Source organism: Tenrec ecaudatus, chromosome 12 (assembly GCF_050624435.1).
Source record: "Tenrec ecaudatus isolate mTenEca1 chromosome 12, mTenEca1.hap1, whole genome shotgun sequence".
Classification (NCBI taxonomy): Eukaryota; Metazoa; Chordata; class Mammalia; order Afrosoricida; family Tenrecidae; genus Tenrec; species Tenrec ecaudatus.
In genome coordinates, this window is record NC_134541.1 from 131,195,632 (window position 1) to 131,214,537 (window position 18,906).

General features: G+C 41.6%; 1 protein-coding gene across 1 annotated transcript; it reads left to right on the plus strand.

The window, feature by feature from the left end:
* The first annotated feature begins 201 nt into the window (after positions 1–201).
* Positions 202–18,628, plus strand: ZCWPW1 (zinc finger CW-type and PWWP domain containing 1). The gene is made up of 17 exons (XM_075528534.1): positions 202–272; positions 3,190–3,247; positions 5,440–5,495; positions 7,381–7,459; positions 8,111–8,222; positions 8,488–8,648; positions 8,829–8,951; positions 9,644–9,760; positions 10,770–10,890; positions 11,461–11,536; positions 12,368–12,472; positions 13,350–13,433; positions 14,306–14,372; positions 14,756–14,847; positions 16,878–16,938; positions 17,358–17,510; positions 18,167–18,628. The coding sequence occupies exons 5-17, from the start codon at positions 8,152–8,154 to the stop codon at positions 18,478–18,480; spliced, it is 1,545 nt and encodes a 514-aa protein (XP_075384649.1). The 5' UTR covers positions 202–272; positions 3,190–3,247; positions 5,440–5,495; positions 7,381–7,459; positions 8,111–8,151; the 3' UTR covers positions 18,481–18,628.
* The last annotated feature ends 278 nt before the right edge of the window (positions 18,629–18,906 follow it).

Below are 18,906 nucleotides of genomic sequence, written 5' to 3' on the forward strand. Positions count from 1 at the left end.
ACCCTGTGGGGCTTGCGCGGGTAGCTGCAGCACGTGCTGGAGAGGAGCCCCGCCCTCCGCCCTGTGGGCGGGGCCTGTTACGTCGCTTCCTCAGGTTTGGGACGCGCAACGTGCGTCAGCGTGACTCGGAGAGGTGTGACTCCCTCAGAAAGGGGCGGGCTCATGAATTATTCATCACTGGCTTGTCCCACAGCCCATTCACTTCCAAGGCCTTCTGAGGGAGCTGACAAGTACTCATGTGTACTGAATACGCTTTCTATGGTCTGTTCTCGGTAAATGCAACTTATTTTAATTAGCTCACTCTCCCCCTTGAAAATATTCTCTGCTAGACGGAAAAACAACATTAAATAGCTGAGGTTTCCCGACTTCTTCCTGCGCCGACAAGGCTGAGGCATTCTTGCTCTTCCGCTTTCCCGAATACCCTATCTATCTCCTAGCTACACACCACGCCTTCCTCCCTGCCTTTCCGCCCTCAGCCCGGACACCCGCGGCTCCGCCCACCACCGCCCCGCTGCGCACGCGCGTCACAGTCTCCTCCTATCCCGACGCCGCCCTCAGCCACCGGCGTAGTTGTGTTCCTAGCACCTCGCGCTCCGGTCTCCCCTAACCTTTGCTGCGGCTTTGTGCCGCTTCGAATGAAAAAGATTCGCCCTATTTTGGGCCCAGCCAGTGGGGGGAGGGGGGGAGTAAGAGGCTATTTGATGTTTTTTCCACAGTTACAGGTGGTTAGTTTTATTTTTAGTTCGGGGGGGGGGGAACGGTGCAAGTCTTGTGTGTGAAAAAGCGGCTGAAGAAGTTCAAGTGAGGGCGTGAAAGGGCCTGAAAGGAAAAATAGGCACCAAAGAAAGAAAAGGGACAGAAGAGCAGTCTGGGGCACAGGGAAAATAGAGTAAGAGACATTGCAGAACAAACAGGCGTCGCTACGACCGCCTAAAAGAATGGTGAAGCCAGGGACCATTATGGGACTTGTAGTTTTGCAAGCTGAGGAAAAAAAGATGGCGGAAGTCGTTTTCGCCAAAGCTGTTTCCAGCTGCGCATGCGCCGCTGCCTCGAGCGCGCACCGCGGGGGCGGGGCTTGTTCGCGTCCTCGCGCCTTTAGAGTTTGGCGGGAAAGTCAGAACCCGGTTGTAGGGCTTGCAGGAACGCTGCCGCTCTTTCGACTGACCGCCTTTAGGTTTTCCTCGCCCGCGAGGTAGTAGACGTCTTTTAGGTGGCAAGAAAAGTTGCTAGGCGCCGCCAGTCTGTGCCCCGGTTGCCTAAGGAGAAATTTTCTCTTCAGGGCGACAACCAACTCTTAGTCGTGCGCCTCAGAATACAACCTCAAACTGGCCCTCAAGACGAAACTGAAAATACCGCGATGTAATCGTGGGAAACGAAAATCTGAGTGGGAATGGGAATTCTGAGGCTTTGGCAGGATGAGCTGGGGAGAGGTTCTCTGCTGGGTGGGAGTCTTGGCTGTGGAAGCAGGACTTACAAAGAAACTACCAGGCAGCACGGTCTGAGGGGAGCTTAGGGATGGCCTTACTCGGTCGGAATTGCTGTCCTGAAGAGAGGACTTCGTGAGGGAAAGGAGAGCAGAAATGCTCGAATGGACCGCCCAACGTTACTGTGTGGTTTTTTTTAAAGGGCATTTGACATTTTCTTGTCCAAACTTTGAGGGGAAATGGCGCGGGGGACGGGGTGGTGGTGGAGAGGGGTCTGGGAATTCTACAGGATTTCGATCCCTTTAGAGAAAACACTAGAAGATAGTTTGGGGGGATGGACGACCAGGAGTTGCGTAGTCTCTCAAGCCAAGGGGCACTTGAGTCGCCCTGAGTGGGAAGGGGCGCTTGGGCAGTGAGTTTGGTTCGGGTTTAAAAGGAGATTTAAGCACAGGGTTTACAAAGGGTTTTTTTAGGCATATTCTGTTCTTTTAGATCTAGGATTCGAGGAATATTTTACTAAAGGGAGCAGTCGTGCAGTTTGGAAATTTGTGAACACACTAAGCGGGGCAGGGAACGCGAGCGGGAGGGGGAAGAGGGAGAGGTGGCAAACGCGTATTACGAAATATTGACAAGATTTAATGATCGAGCTACAGCAGTTTTGAAACTGCCTGGTCCCAGAACCCTTTTGTACTCTGAACAATTAGGCAGAGGGCTTTTGCTTATTGGATTTCTATGAATTCCAGTAGGAACATACTAAAAGTGAAAACATTTAAAAGATCAATTTAAAATGATTTTAAAGTGGCAATAATACACATGTAAGCCTCACTAGTATTTTTTCAATTGGTGCTTATTGGACACGTTTTATGTGTTAAGCACTGTCTTTTCAACAATGCCAAGAGATAGCTATTACTATGGGAGTTTTACAGAGGAGAAAATTGAAGTGCAGAGAGACTAACTTGCCCAGGGTCACCCAGCATGTCCCTTAGCCCTGGTCCTGGACTTTTAATACTCTAATACACTGTCTGTGAGGATTGGGAAAATCTGGACCTTTGCTTCCTCTTTGATAACATGCTAAGAGTTTTGGGGCACTTCTTAGAATTTCAGCCCTAGAGATGCTGTGGCCCTGGCTAGCTGCAGTCTAGGGGCATTGCTTGGGGCTAGTTAGTATGTACTCTGATGGTATTCATTAATATTTTTGATGAAATATATTTTACAAAATAAAAGAAAAATTTGTGTGAAGGAAGGGCATTATTTTACTTGTTTGCAAATCTCTTATTAAAAGACAGCTGGATTCTCATCTATTTCTGCATCCAACCTGATAGTTTGGTTTGGTTGGTATGAGATAATCCAGCCTAATATAAGTATGGGATTGGAAAAGGGAAGAGACTCTCAGAGGTCTGCAGAGAGCACTCTGAGAACCAGTACGCTAGAATTTTTTATATGATCTCAAAATGAATGTGATAATTTTTAGTTCTAACAAAGAAAATGGTTTCTCTCTTTTGGAGAGCCGCGTTCATCTTTCCTGTATCGTTTCTTTTCCCTTCTTTATTTAACACTTTCTATATGAATATGTTAAGTTGGTGGGATTGTGTTTCTGGAACTCTCTTGGTTCTTTTACTTTTCTTACATTAAGCCTCATTGGAGGCTGCCCCCCCCCTTCTTAATCTAAGGTAGGAAAAAAAATTAAAATCCCAAAATGTTATTGTGCCTGGGCCTTAAGCCCAGTCATTTTGAATATTAACTTTTCTCACTCTCTCTGAATTAGCTTTGAATAGCCATTGTGGGTGAAGACAATTCGCCTGAAACAGGAACAGTATCAGAAGGTGAGACTCCAACTTTCTGTTCTCCATTGATCAGGTTAGAGCTTTTCTTTAAAAGTAATAGCACTCATCATTCTCTTCGCCATAGATTAAGGGGTAGGTATAAACTGTTTATATGCTCAACTGCTCAACAAAAAGCTGGAGGTTCAAATCCATCCACAGGTGCCTTGGAAGAAAGACCTGGCAATCACTTCCACAGTGTTAACTGACCATTTGATTTTTAAAATATATCCTCTCAAGTACACTAATGTTCATTTTGCTTTTCTTCGTATAGTCTTCTAATTTAGATTACATTCAAAGGTGCTTCTCTTAATAGCTCTCTCTATATTTTTTCTTCCCTCTCCCCTAATTCTGTCATCCAGATGAGATATAGTTGTTATTTGTTGAAGAGCTCTGGTGGAGCAGTGGTTAAAGCATTTGACTGCTAACTGAAAAATGTGTTTCAAACACATGGGAGAAAGCTGTAGTCGTTTGCTTTCTTAAAGATTTACAGCCTTGGAAACTGTATGGGCAATTCTACTGGATTCTTCAGGATCACTATGAGTTGAAAGCAACTTGATGGCAGTGGGTCTTGCTTGGATTTTTGGTCATTCAAGGTAGTAGACCTCTTGAAGCTTAATGTTATTCAACGCCTAGGACATTTATAGTAAGGGTTATCTGGACTTATGTGTAAGGACTTCGAATATTTACAATGATAATAAAATAGACCAAATTGCTGCAGTGTTTCTCCCCTAATTTTCCACTTGTCTTTTCTGGAATAAATATATTTTGGTTGGTGGTGATGAATTAAGATAGAAATAGTGAGGAGGTGTACACTTTAATATAAACGAAAAATAGCTGCAGAACAGTACATCTGAAGTATTCATTTGATAGAACTAAGGGACGGATCTAGAAAGAGGAATCCTGTACTTTAAATAAAAGGACCCATTTTATGTTCCTTTGAGTCTCTTTTTGGTGAGGTGACAGAATTGAAGAGTGAGTTTCATGGTCTAGTGTCTTCAATATGCTCAAGATCAATAGCAAGGAAAAAGATAATTGAGAAGACTATTAGAGTTATTGGTAGAATTTAGAGGCAAATTATCTTGGCTCTACCTCGTATTAACCCTGAGGGTTTAGGCAAGCCAGGTAACTCCCCAGAGCTATAAAGTACCTTATAGTTGCTAAGAAAATAAGCATGGATTATATGGTCTTCACATAAAGAAATTATGTAGAAAGGCTATAAGTAGTTTTGGTTCAAAAGACAAGGCATTTATCTTTTAAGAAATAGTTTAAAATAGCAATAATGGGAAGATATAAATCAGAAAAATCTGCCAATTATTGGGGCTTCCCAAGACTCATCTTGAGACCCTGCAGCAACATGCGTGGCTTCCAGCTGTGTGGAGATGGGGACCCCTTCAGCTTTGGGTGTGGTTAGAGGCTCTCACTTCCACCTTTGCTTGCTATGACTGTGAGCAATCTGGTCCTTTCCCCACAGTATCTGCAAATACCATTGTTCAGTGTATTTTCAATGTCTACTTTCAAGGTATGCTTCTCTGTGTGCTATCACATGAAAATGATTATTGTGACGCATAATTACTAGCACAAACTTCAAAATCACACGGGTCCTACCTAATCCTGATTATCAGTTACTTAAGATCTCTAAACTGTAGTATCCCCAAGTGCAAAATGCTATCTAATTAATTTTGAGGATGAATGAGGTGATGTGTGTAAAGGGTAAAAATGATATAATCCATGATGTCGATACTGACACACATCTTTACAGGGGCAGATAGCCTCACCTTTTTCCCACTGAACAGCTGGTAGGTTTGAATCACCAGACTTGCAGCAAGCAGTTCAGTGCCTAATCCACAGCACCACTGGGGCTCTTTAAACTCTCCTAAGATTATCTAAACTACCAGCATTGCTCTACTCTGACCCATACGTCCATCACTGCCACTGTTACTACCATCTCCTTATGAATGCCTATTTCACATTAAATATGATTCTAGGTTTACTGCTCATTCGTAAAGTAGTAACTACTTCCTGGAATGTAGTTAGCCCTGTTGAGGAGATAGACATCTGCTCTACCTTGTCTAGAAGGCAGAAAACGTAGGTGATCTTAGATAAGGTGATCCTGCGACCAAGAACACAGGGGGAGAAGAAAGTTTAAAATTATGTTCCATCAATCATGACAGCTGATTTCTTTCTTCTAACAGAGGCAAAGGAAATTATCCTCAGAGCTTAAGGATGACATCGTTACAGAATAAAGAAGGTAAGTTAAAGAGTGAGGGAAGATTCACTTCATATTTCTCTCATTTTCCTCCCCTTTCTTAGCCCATAATTACCAGGACACTTGCTACAAAAGGACAATTCAGTTTACATGTATTTTGTGTCCATTCTGTTCAAATTCTGTTAAGACACTTCAAGTGATATATTCATAAATGTCTTAGAAATAGCCCTGCTCAAGGAACATATGATTTAATAGTAAGAGAAAATAGATTTAAGTATCTAAAACATAAAGTTGAATATGGTAAATGTCACATAATAAAGAGATACTACTTTTACCTGGAAGAATCAATGTAGTTTTCATGGAGGTGGTGGAAGAAGATTTGGGCCTTGAATAATTTGTTTTTTAGATGAGAGGGTAAGACAGAAGGAATGCTGTAAGTAAAAACTTCCTGCCACCTTAATTTTATTAAAAATTACTTATTTTAAATTTAATCCCATATCTTATAAAATTTTGTCCAAAGTAAAAAAGATCACTGTCCAATAACTCCTGGATGCTTATGCTTATCACCTTTGAATTACTCATTGGTTCCCAAACTTGGCAGTGCACCAGAAATATCTAGATACCCTAATAAAATTACAGATTATGAAAACAATAATTTATAATCTATCAAGGGGGTCACAAATGTGGGAGGGGAGAGGGGAAAAAAGAGCTGATACCAAGGGCTCAATAGACAGTAATTGTCTAGAAAAGAAGGATGGAAACATGTACAAATATGCCTGATACAATTAATGTATGGATTGTAATAATTGTAAGAGCCCTCAATAAAATGATAAAAATAAATAAATAAAATGCAAAAAAAGAGAGAGATTCTTGGGCTTCATTCCAAATAACCTTCTCAGAAATTGGTGCTTTGGGGTGGAGGAGAAGGAGAAGTCTGGGAATCTGAATTTGCTAAAAATTATCTCCAATCAATGGGCAATGTTTGGCAATATCCGTGCTAGACATCATGGTTTATGAATTCTATTTGACAATCAATTTGTTTCAGAATGTGGAAAGGGACCAAAGAAAAGTTTTGCCCCGCCAGCAAAAAAATTGCGTAGACTGACGCTCACTAACCCTAACTCACTCAAAGAAGACACTCTAGGGATCACTTCCCCAGAGGTAGAGACTAAACCAAGCATGCCAAAAGCCAGATTAGAGAAGAAGGAGAAACTACCCACAGAGCACGGTCAAGGCAGTGGTCAAAAGAAGAAAGAAAAGAATCCACTCAGCAAGCAAGCAGAGAAGAAAGCAGAAAAGGTATCAGTTAAATTGATGGGCCACAGTAGCACCATCCGTCCCTCTTTTACCCCCGTTAGATGGACAGTCTTTACCACGTTGGGGAAATTCATCCTGTCATTTCAGTTTTTTATTCTTTCTTAGGCTTCAGTTTTCTTCTTCAAAGCAGAACAGTCTCTAACACATTGCATTGATTCTCACATACAGAACATAGTGGGACTGCTCATTAGAGTTCCCAACACTATGAATCCTCACAGGAGTAGTCAACCTTATTTTTTTACCCCATAGACGATCTGGTGGGTTTAAACCACTGACATTTTAACCCAATATCTAACACACAACACCACCAGAGCACCTTTATTTTTTTTTTAAAGAGGTCAAAAATGCTTGGATGAAAACAGGTAAAAATGAGTATGTAGGAGTCAAGTTATGGGTAGAAATGGACAGAGACTTTATATATGTTTTCCTTTTCTCTGACTCCATTATTTCCAGGAGATCTGGGATAGAGTTGATGGGATCCTTAGGCATGTTGATTTCATATTCTGCCTTGTCAACTTCCTGCCTTACCTGAAGGAGACTTCCTTGACTGATAATAAAGACAACTACAGAAAGATAAAAGAGTTTTATGGTCTTCCCCTTGTCTCTGCAGGAAAGGACAAGTCTTACCAACGAAGAATATGAGGATATTTTCCAGAGTGTGCTACAGAAGTCTCTAGAGGAGTGCTTGGGTATGGTTACACTGAGAGAAAAGGGGCTTTAGAGACAAGGTGTAGACTAAGTTTGATGGCTTTTTCCGTTCCTCCATAAAATCTGTATTACATTGACTTTAGAATTTAAATAGTACCCCCTAAATTTTTTAAATGCAATTTAAAGAGATTTTGAATACTTGCAAATTATTTAGAAAAGATAAATTATTTTCCTTACATACGAAGAACTCATTCTGTATCTCAGTATCTTCCTGCCTGCAATAACATTTCAGCATATGGATTTGGCTTTTAGAGTAAAGAACTCTGTAGTGTAGGTCCTACTCCATAGTGTCATGAGGCTAGAGAGAATAGCCTGACAATGTTAGTCATTCTCAGGTGTACTTTTACTCCTAGAGGGAATTTGGGGAACAAATGATGTAAAATACAACACAGAATTTTTATTATATGCACAAAATAAAATAAGCATTAGATCAACCTGAAAAGGCTTGCAAAAGAGAAATAGGTTTGCAGTTTTTTCTGAAAAATTAGACTTAAGGTTTCATGACAAAAAACCCCACAAGTTTTCCCAGGCAGAGGCTGGGAGCCATTTTAAGGAAAGAGACAGGAAATAAGGGAGTGTTTGTTCTCTTTTACTGTTGCTCTGTTTATAGCATTTTGTTTGGGGAGGGGTAGGCTCTGTCCTTGATTTTGCAGACACATCGTGTGCCCAGCCTATGGGATGTACCCAGACAGACAAGGAACGAGGAATTGCTTCTAATACTGCTGATACTGATAATCTTGATGGGTAAGTTTATTGAGTGAAGTGAATTGATTATACAGTAAGTGGTTATCTATCTATCTTTAAATCAGTTTCCCTTCACTCTGGAAAGATACCTGTTTAAACTTGGAAAAGCAGGCAAATAAATGGATAAAATTACCCCAGGAGGATTTAGAGGGCCAAGAATTCATTTATCTTAATTTATACACTTGGATTCTTTCAAAAGAAGGGTACTGCAAAGTTCTCCTTTCTTCCTTTACACTAAAACAACAACAAAACTACTCATTTGCAGAAAGAGGCTTACTGTACCATACACACCAGAGAATACAGCATCTCAGGAAAATGGAGTTGTCTCTGAGATAAATGCTAATGAGCCAAGCCAGCCAGATCCTGCATCCTCTGAGAAGAAATTGAACAAGCTCTGTTTAAACAAAAGGAAGAAGAAGAATGCTCGTAAGTATGGTCAGCTAAACTTTGCTTTTTGGCTCAAGTATTCTAGGAAATTGGAGAAAGGGACAGTAGGGAGATAGATTTCCATCTAAAGGCTTGAAACTCAAAAAGGCTTCAGCTAAAGGTTATATTCCCCATAAAAATTCCTTGCAGCCCCCTTCCATTTTTACCTTATCTTTCTAGAAAATGGAAAGTTGGAGATATCCCAGGGTGAACATGAGCACAGACAGGAAGATCAACCAAAGAACTCAGGTCAGGATCATTCTCAGATCACGGACCAGCACGAAGGAGACAAAGGTGGTTTTGGTGAGTTGACTGGTTTTCAATTCGCCTGGGTCTTGAAACTTGGAGCTGGAGGAGAGAAGGGAGGCTGTCTGGGGCTGTGGATCAACTTACAGGATGCAGGGGTAGAGACAGGTGAGGGGATATGGAAGGCAGTGGATAAAGGGGACGCTTGGCCTGAGAACAGTGGCTGAAGGTGAGTAGTTCTTTGAGGAATGATAGACTTAGGGTTGGACCTTTTGGAGGAGGGTGAACCCATTGAATCCAAAGGCTCCACCTTGGGGATTTGGTGACAGGCAAATAAATTGCTATTGGATAAGAACTCTGGATGTTGTATTAAAACGAGATGCAGGTAAGCCCATCAAAAGAATCTTCCACTAGTACTAGGGAACCAGATGCGAAGAAAGAGGCCAGGTAGTCTTTTAATTTAATAGCTGTCATTATTGGAAAAGCTCCCTTCCACCTTGGTGGGAGGAAAGAGGCTAGCTTGGTCTAGTAGAACCACTGAATGTGATACCTGATTTTTAAATCCAGTGTAAGTCCTTTATCTTCTCTTTAGTCTTATTTTTAAAATCAGGAATTAGATCAGTTGATCTCTAAGGGATCTTTCTCTGCTGGTGTTGTTTGGTAGCAGTGAGAGGTTTATAGTAATTTTGGTTGGATTACAGAAGAAAGGATATTTTGGGATCTTTTAATGCAATCTTTTCCTATCACAGGTCAGTATCTAGTCTGGGTCCAGTGTTCTTCCCCAAACTGTGAGAAATGGAGACGGCTGTGTCAGAACATCGACCCCTCCATTCTCCCCAGTAATTGGTCCTGTGACCAGAATACAGGTAGAATGGAATGGAATTGTTTTGTTTTCTCCAGGTTTTATTGTTCTACTTTCTGTCCTGTTATGTTTCCTTTATAAAGGAGTCCTGGTGGCTTCATGGTTACAAGTTGGGCTGCTAACTATACATGCAGCGTTGGCAGTTCAAAACCACCAGCTGCTCCGGGGGAGAAAGATGGGGCTTTCTACTTCTGTAAAGAGTTACAATCTCAGGGGGGCGGGGCAGGAATTTAATTTTTTTAAAAAAGAGTTACAGTTTCAGAAACTCATGGGGGCAGTTCTACCCTGCCCTAAAGGGTTACTGTGAGTCAGCATTGACTAGATGGCAGTGAGTTTTTGTTTGTTTAGATTAATATGACACAGGTGCCATTACCACTCAAGGTCCTTGTAGGACTAGGGAGAAAGGAAGAAAGGTCTTTTCATATGAGGATGAATCTCTGGGCATAATGAGTAGGAGGAAGGCATTCTGCAGAATTATGTTATAAGGAAGACCTGGAATCTTAAACATACTATTTTACATAAATTCTGTTTTCTTCTGCATTGCTCTGACCCACTTGGCTAGTGGATAGTGACATTGGGTATGGCACATGTGGGGGAAAGCAGTTGAGAGTGATTCAGTGAGTTTAGAATTCTAGACTGTTTGAGACTTTATTGGAAGGAATTAGGCAATCTAGTACAGCCCATTTATTTCATAGATGTGGAAAAAGAGCCTCACATAAGTTATCATGTTGGTCACAATTAGAGGAGAGCAGAGCCAGACAGAATGAGATAGGAGCAGGTGTTTGGAATCACTTCTTTAGAGTACAAGGAGGTAGCTAGCATCCTGACTTTTCTGGTCTCTAGCTGCATTCTCTGCCCATCTTTACCTTCTTTTCCACACCTTCCCCCCAGCTTCTCTTTGGTCCCACCATCTTGCCTTTTCCCAGCCCTCGTCCAGATTTTCACCTTATGAGTTTCTTCTCTTCCCCTTAATCCTTCTCTCTCTCTCTCTCTCTCTGTCTCTCTCTTTGCAGACCTGGAGTATAATCGCTGTGATATTCCTGAGGAGACCTGGACAGGGCATGAGAGTGATGTGGCTTATGCGTCCTTCATCCCAGGATCCATCATCTGGGCCAAACAATATGGTTATCCCTGGTAGGACGTCGTGAACTAGTTCCTTAAAGATCGTGGGAATGATGGAATCAAGGAGGAGAGGGGAAAATGAGTAAATACTTATAATGGAAAGGGCACCTGCTTTAGAACAAGCATGGAGTAAAGGAGAAGACAAAATGCCCAGGGTGGAGGCTTTCAAAACACTTATTTTTAGAGGATGCAGGGTGGAGATGGTGTCGCTCTGGAAATAATGGTGTGATGAGTAGGGATGGGAGGGAGTGGACTTGGGTATAGAGTTAGGGTCTTTCCTCCCCTCCTCTTCCTCTAAAAGCCACAGAAAGTAAACAAGACAAGGATGGGTAGGATAGTTTCTTTGGAATTGTCTTTAGTCATATTTTGTTCTCAGGGTGGAGGGATAAGACCAGGAGGATTCTGAGCACATTTTTTGGCATTGATAGAAGTCCCTGTACTCATTTGGTGACATCCACTGGAAGGAATAGACGGGTTTTGTCTTTGAGATCTTTTGTTTGAAAGCTAGGTTGCCCTTGTGCAATGTGTACTGATGAAGCTTTGTTCTGCTTATCAAACCCCTTCTCTGCCTTCCTCTTCCAGGTGGCCAGGCATGGTAGAACCCGACCCTGACTTGGGAGAGTATTTTCTTTTTGCTTCTCATCTGGATTGTCTACCGGTGAGTTCCCTCCCTCTCAGCAATTCATATCCCTTATGAAGAGATAGGTACTAAAGCCAAAATAAAGCACAAATCCATTCTAACAGAGGTATGGAGTTACAGACATAGCCAGCAGAAATAGATACTTTTTCCTCTTTTTCAAAGAATTTTAAAATACCATTTCTATGGTAATTTGGGCAAAAACTTAAAAGAGCAAATTAGCTTTCCAGTCAACAATTCATTAATTTTTTTTTGTAACATTCGCTGTAATTTCCCCAGTGTGATCACACACTCTTTCTGCTGTCCCCCTTAGCTCCCCTGCTGCCATTCATCGTTTTTCCTGTTCCCTTCCTGCCTTCTGAGCTTTCCGGCAAATCTTGCCATTTTTGTCTTACATGGTTAATTATTCTTAGTACATTCCTCATGAGGGTTCTTGTTCACTTTATAGGCCTGCCCTGCAACACACATAACTAGGGTAACAAACACAGACATGAACATTGAAACAGACTGGCATCTAATTAAACCCATGTACCATCAAATCAATTTGGATTCATAGGAACTATAGAACACAGTCAAACTGCTCCTTAGGATTACTGAAACTAAATCTCTATGGGAGTACATAGCCTTATCTCTCCTCATCCTCCTGCGGAGCGGTTGGTGGGTTTGAACTGCTGACTTTGGTTAGCAGCCCAATGCTTAGTTCGCTGCACCATTATGATTTTGAGAAATATTCTTTGACTAGGATTCCGGAGATCAGAGTAGAACAGTGGAATGAGGAGGACTAAAGTGGGGGCAGGGCTAGAAGTGGGGTAGAAATATCAGGAGACCATTAAGGATTATCTTTTATTTCAGTCTAAATACCATGTGACATTTTTTGGAGAAGCAGTCTCTCGTGCTTGGATTCCAGTCAACATGCTAAAGAACTTTCAGGAGCTGTCCCTGGATTTAGCTGGCGCGGTGAGCAACCCTCCCGGGTCAGTCGTGATTCGGGGAACTTGAAAAGGAACCTTTCTTTTTTCAAGCCTGGTTTTCTCCCAGAGGGAAGCTGTGTCAGGAGACAGTCCTGTATCTAACCAAGTATAACCAAGGGTGAGATAGCAGGGTAGTGATTTTTCTTGGTCTCCAGATAGGAAGACTTCTTGAAGACCTTGGTTTTCTACAATTTAGTCAGAGCAGGTTTGCAGAAGTGAGCACCTAGGCGGCCTCTGTTTCTCCCCCAGAGTATTCCTGACATTTGGACCACATCATTCTTTGCTGTGGGGGGCTGGTCCATGCATTTTAGGATGCTTAATAACATTCCTGGATTCTATATACTAGGACCCAATAGTACACTTCTCTCAGTGTGACAACCCAAAAAACTGGCTCCAAACGTTACCAAATGCCCCCTGGGGTGGGGAACTGCCCTCATTGTGACCCCCTGGGTCAGCTACATCACATATCCTCCCAGTGGTCATTTCAATTGAGCAGAGACCCAGCAGCTCAGGAAGCAGCTATAAAATCAAGCCACTGATGAAATTTGTGAGAATCTCAGACATGGAATCACTTAAACTTCTTCAATCTTGTGTTTTTAAGTTTCCACAGGATTCATTTTGGAGAGGAGACTAAAATTTTGGTTGAGACTATTGCTGGGGACTGGTAGAGGTTTGCTGCAAGGAGGACAAGGATGTTCCTGACCCCAAAAGATTAAGACAAGCACTCTCAAAATCATTATCAGGAACCAGAAATAAATCTAGTTGATCATAACATTTGGTGGGGGTCCTTTTCTGATATTTATTAATTATTGACTTAAATCTTTAAGTCATTATTTATCATTGACTGTAATCTTCCATTTCAGAAAAAGTTCAGGAACAAGGATTACATCCAGAAACTGGGGCCAGCCGTAATGATGGCTGAAGCAGCTGAACAAACCAGCATTCAGGTGGGAAAGTGTTCATACCTGTAAACCCTCTCCTTTTTGGGACTTGAGACATAAAGCAAGCCACATAGGCCACACTGCACAAAACCAGGTTGACTGTCCCCACTACAGTCTTATCAGATCTACTCTTTTGTTCCCAGGCCAGATTCCCTTGACTCCTTAAATCACCCATCTCTCTCCCTGCCCCTGGACAAGTGGGATCCTCTAGTTAGCCTAGATAAAGACAGCTTGTGGTAGGAGACATCCTATCACCCTATTTAGACTGGATCTCAAATACTTAAGACCTAACCTTTGCTTTAAAGGAGCCCTGGTGGGTTTTGCATTGGGCTGCTAACTGCCACGTTAGCAGTTTGAAACCACAAGCTGCTCTGAGAGAAGATGAAACTTTTTGCTCCTATAAAGGATTACAGCCCTAGAAACCCAAAGGGCAGTTCTACCCTGCCTTTTAGGGTCACTATGAGTCAGAGTTGACTTGATAGCAATAGGTTTGGGTTTGTTTGTTTGTTTAATTTTTATTTATTTATTTATTTTTGGGGGAGCGTTGTTGTTTTTTTTTAAGCTTTGTTTTAGGCTGTCAGTTTTTACCCGCAAAGTCTGCCATTGGGTGGATGGAAAATGACAAACTGATTTTTTTTCCTTTCTACTTATTGGTTGAATTATAGGTAAATTGGGGGGGGGATGTTATAATTAACTAGTCTCCATAAAGATCCAGACAACCCTACTGTAAAATTCCCAGTGAAAATGATACAGAAAGTGAATGTAAAATTCTTTATTATTAAAATCTAGAAGACAAGGGCAAAAATAACCATGGAGGGGTAGCAGACTGCATTTCCCAAGGTTAATGACGTTTTTGTCTCTTGGTTCCATTTCTCAAGGAGCGGGTTAACTTGTTTGGGTTCCATAGCCGATACACCGCACTTGATGTTACTGAGAAAGTAAAAGGTAGGATCATTGGATGACCATTCCAGGGTGAGGAAGGGAGAGGTCGGGAAGAATTTCTTAATGAGGCCAGCAACAAAGCTTTTTGTATTTGACATCCAACATCTTGGTCTAGTTCTGGAGGCTGTGGAGCCCCTCCATAAATGTCATTGACTGATAGATGGGTGGAGAAGAATAAACAAAATGAGGTGTGGAGGGAGGGTGCATGTGGAATAGTGGTGGACTTTGAAAGGGTGGACCCATGATAATCTTAGAATCATGTTTTATGGAGAACATACCACTGGCATGAAAGGTGGGGTGAAATAGTGATTCTCGGGATAAATTTCATTAACTCACCATTTTATTTGGTAAATCACTTAGCCTTTCCTTCTTTTGTTTTGTTTCAGATTTCATGCCCTCTGAGTCTAATAAGCCAGATTCCTCCCTGGAGAAAGAAGATGAAGTGGAGTCCAACATCGAGCAAGAGGAAGAAAAAAATGTAAGGTTTATCTTTTCTATTGGTTTAAGAAAGGATTTGGGGGTCTCTTTTAGGAGACCCTGGTTACAGAGATAGAAATTTTCCAGGGAATCATCGTGCCCTGTCTCAGTGTATCCCAGACTGATTAGTTTTATCTTACAGACCTCTGGAAAAGGAGGCTCTCCTGTTCTTCCTTGATTATATTCTCAGTTCTAATAATTATGATCTCAGTTTCAATTTTTTATTGGTTCTTATAGGAGCGATCTCAGAGACTACCTGGCTACCACCTTTTCACTTTCCCTCTTTTCTTCTTTTCAAAAGCCTAGAAAGCTCAAACCCACTGCCATTGAGTCAATTCCAACTCATCATTGCCCTACATAGGAGTTCCAGGACTTAATGAATCTTTACTAGAGAAGACAGTCTCATCTTTCTTTCTGAGAGCAGAATTTAGATTTGAATATCGCAGTTAGCAACCCAGCGCTAACCCAACAGTGCCACCAGGGCATCTTTCTTTCCTGCAGAAGGAGTGTGTGTGTGTGTGTGTGTGTGTGTGTGTGTGTGTGTGTGTGTGTGTGTGTTAGATTTTGCAACATTCTACAGTGTCATTTAGTGACATTAGTTATGTTCATTATGCTGTCCAGCCATTTCCATTTAGCATTTCCAAATTTCCCTATTACCCTTTTACCAGTAGTTTGATGTCTCCTAAGCAGCAAGTCCTTCTCCCCACTGCCCCCGGCTCACTCAAATCAAAATGAAACTCACTGCCATCAAGTGGCTTTTGACTCATCGTGAGCCGATAGGACAGGGTGGAGTTGCCCCGGTTGGTTTCTGAGGCTCACTCTTTTGAGGACTACAAAGCCTTGTCTTTCTCCCTCAGAGCAGCTGGTGGTTTTGAAGTGCTAACCTTGAGGTTAGCACCCCAACATGTAACCACTATGCCATCAGGCTATTTCCCTCTCACTGACCTCTAGTAATTACCAGTGTTAAATATACTTTGTTTTCTATATTCTTTCTCTCCCAGGTATTTCATATACATAGACCCATACAATATTTTTTCCTTTGTGACTGACTAATTTTACTCAGTATAATGTTTTCAAGGTTGATCTATGTATCAGGACTTTGTTTCTCCCTATTGCTGAGTAATAGTCCATTGTATGTGTATGCCATATTTTGCTTATTCATTCATCTGTTGATGAACATTTCTGTTGTTTTTACTTCGGGCTATCATGGATAATGCAGTAAATATCACATACAAATATCCATCTGCATTTCTGCTGTTTATATCCTTTGGGCATATACCAAGCAGTGGTAATCCTAGGCTCTAGGGAATTTTATGTTTAATTTGTTGAGGAATTGCCCAACTATTTCTCACAGTGGTTGGCCATTTTACAATCTTACCAGTAGTGGATGGAGGCTTCTGTTTTCTCTGTGTTGCCAATACCTGCTGTTTGTGTTATTTTAATCAGAGTCATTTTAGTGAATATGAAGTGATGTCTCATTGTGGTTTGGGTTTGCATCTCCCAGATGGAGATTGGATCGCTGGTGGAAGAACAAAATGATCCCTTTTGACAGATGCTACAGCCTATACATCTGCTAAAGGGGGGATTTTTTATTCTCATCTCCAATTTGAATATCTTTCCTTTTTCTGGCTTAATTGCGCTTGCTCCGATTTCAGGTCTAATATTGAATAGCAGTATTGAGAGTGAGTGGGCATCCTAGTCGTGTTCTTGATCTTAAGGAGAAAGGTCTCAATATTTTTCAACTGAATATGATTATTTGTGTGTAATTTTTAATTTACTAATTAAAAGCCTGTGGCCAAACTTTATCTCCTGCTCTTGTGTCTAAAGCCTTACATTATTACTACTAAATATAAGGGAAAGATGATCACTCATTTTGCTGCTGCTGTTGTTATTATCATTGTTTAAACAACATCAGACTTACCAAACCCAATTTGACTCCTCTAAATCCACTCATTCTATAGCATCCCACTCTGTTAAAAATCCAACTATCTGACTTAATTTATTAATTTCTTCTTTGTCTCTTTTCCCCAGGACCCAACTCTACCTGATCCCAGGCCTGCCAAAGCACAGACCAAAAAATCCAAGACAAGAGGTTAGCAAACCAGTTGGAAGCTGGGGGGCCCTATCCACAGTGTAGCAGGGCAAAAGCAGTGAGTGTAAAACAGTGAGTCACATAGCCCGACCCTCTTGACTGTCTCAGGTCTATAACTGTAGCAACCAGGCAAAACTAACCACCAGTTTCTCCCAGGGAAACTAGTGCTTCACTATTGGGTATTAAATTTTTAAAATCTTAGGTTGGAGATGAGATGTTTTAAATTCTTAGCCAAGAACGACTTCCTGGAGAAGGCAGCCTCTTAGGAGAAATGTAAGCAAGAAAGAACTAAGGAGAAAACCATGGTTGGAAAAAGAATTTGCTAGATAGAGAAGATGTGAGGGAAGGCAGATACTAAACACAGGGAGCCCATTGTCATGCTGTTTTAGAGAATAATAAACCAATTTCCTTCATGGTAGGGTTGCAGGGTGGTAATAGAGGCCCAGTGGATGGACAAACTGGGAACCTGCCAAAGAAGACAAAGAGATCCCAGAGAACCAAATCGGCAGCTCCTCCTACGCTCATAATGGCAAAGAAAGAAGATCAAGGGAGTTCAGATCCTCCCCAGCCAGGTAAGACTCAAGTCCTGGGAAGAACTAGGAAGAACCTACGTAGTTCTTAAAACATATTAAAACTTTTATTATTTTAAAGAAACAAGAAAACATTTAAAGCAATTTTCAAGGGTTCATGGGGGAGAGAGGGAATAAAATGAGCCAATACCAAGGGTTCAAGTAGAAAGAAAATGTTTTGGAAATGAAGTCAACAAATGTAAAAATGTGCTTGAAATGATTAGTGGATTGTGATAAGAGCTGTACAGGCCCCCAATAAAATTATTTTATAAAAGCATTTAAAGCATCTCTCAGACTATAGTACACAGAACATACTATAACTTAATAGTTAAAATTGACTGGACTAAGTCCAGGCACAGAGGGAGAGGGAGACAAAAATTAAGGAAAGTCCTGTGGCCAAGATAGATACTTATACACATACTCCCTTGTGTTTTTTTACTGTTTCTGGCTGGGAATTTGCCATTTTACTGATAGGGAAACTCCCTATTAATCCATAACTTGAATCCATGTCTTTCTAACTCAAAAGTCTATGTTCTTTCTATTAAACTGGTCAACTTTTCTAGAGATTTCCTGGAAATAGGAATTTTGGAGCTTCACTGTGTACAGGTAAGGATAGACTGGTCTAATAGCACTCTCAACTTTATAACTTTTTCCTACAGACCCTCAGAAAAAATTTAAATCTCCCCAAAGCAAGCCTGTGGTAACTGGCTTGTCTAAGGGAAGAGAAGCCAAGATGGCGCCAGGGAGCCTTACCCCACCCACCCATCAGGGGCCCTCTCCCACGATGCAGGAAGCAGGGCCTGGGCCCCAGGAACCAAGGCCTCAGGAGGCTGCAAGTATCCCCACTGAAGACGAAGCTTCCAGTGACCTGGACCTGGAACAACTCCTGGAAGACATTGCAAATGAGCCCGAGCCAAGAGAGGCCTCACAGCTCCGAGAAGAGGGTCTCCCCATGGCTTTATTTGAGGAGTGATTGAGCAAGTTTGCTTGCTTTCTGGGGTGCAGGAGGAAGAGCCCTGTAGTGGGAACCCCTAGAAGTTTATTGCTTTTAATTAGCTACACGTTAAAGCTAGAGTTGTATGCTTTTATACATGAATAAAATAATTACTGCTTTAATTAGCCTCATTTGTCTCTAACCATGTTCTTTTTGCTTCTTTTCCTTCAGAGTTACTGTGACATACCATTGTTTTTAGTGAGCTCTGCCTACACAACGTAGAAGTAGAGGAAGGCAGGGACACCTTGAACTCTTAATAGGAAGAACATTATGGGTTCAAATCTTGGGTCTGCACTTAATCCAAACTCAACTACTTGTGAGCTGTGTACCATTAGGGAATTACTTTAACCATTCTGGTTCTTAATGTTCGTTTCTCAAAATGAGTACATCATAAACCTTACAAAG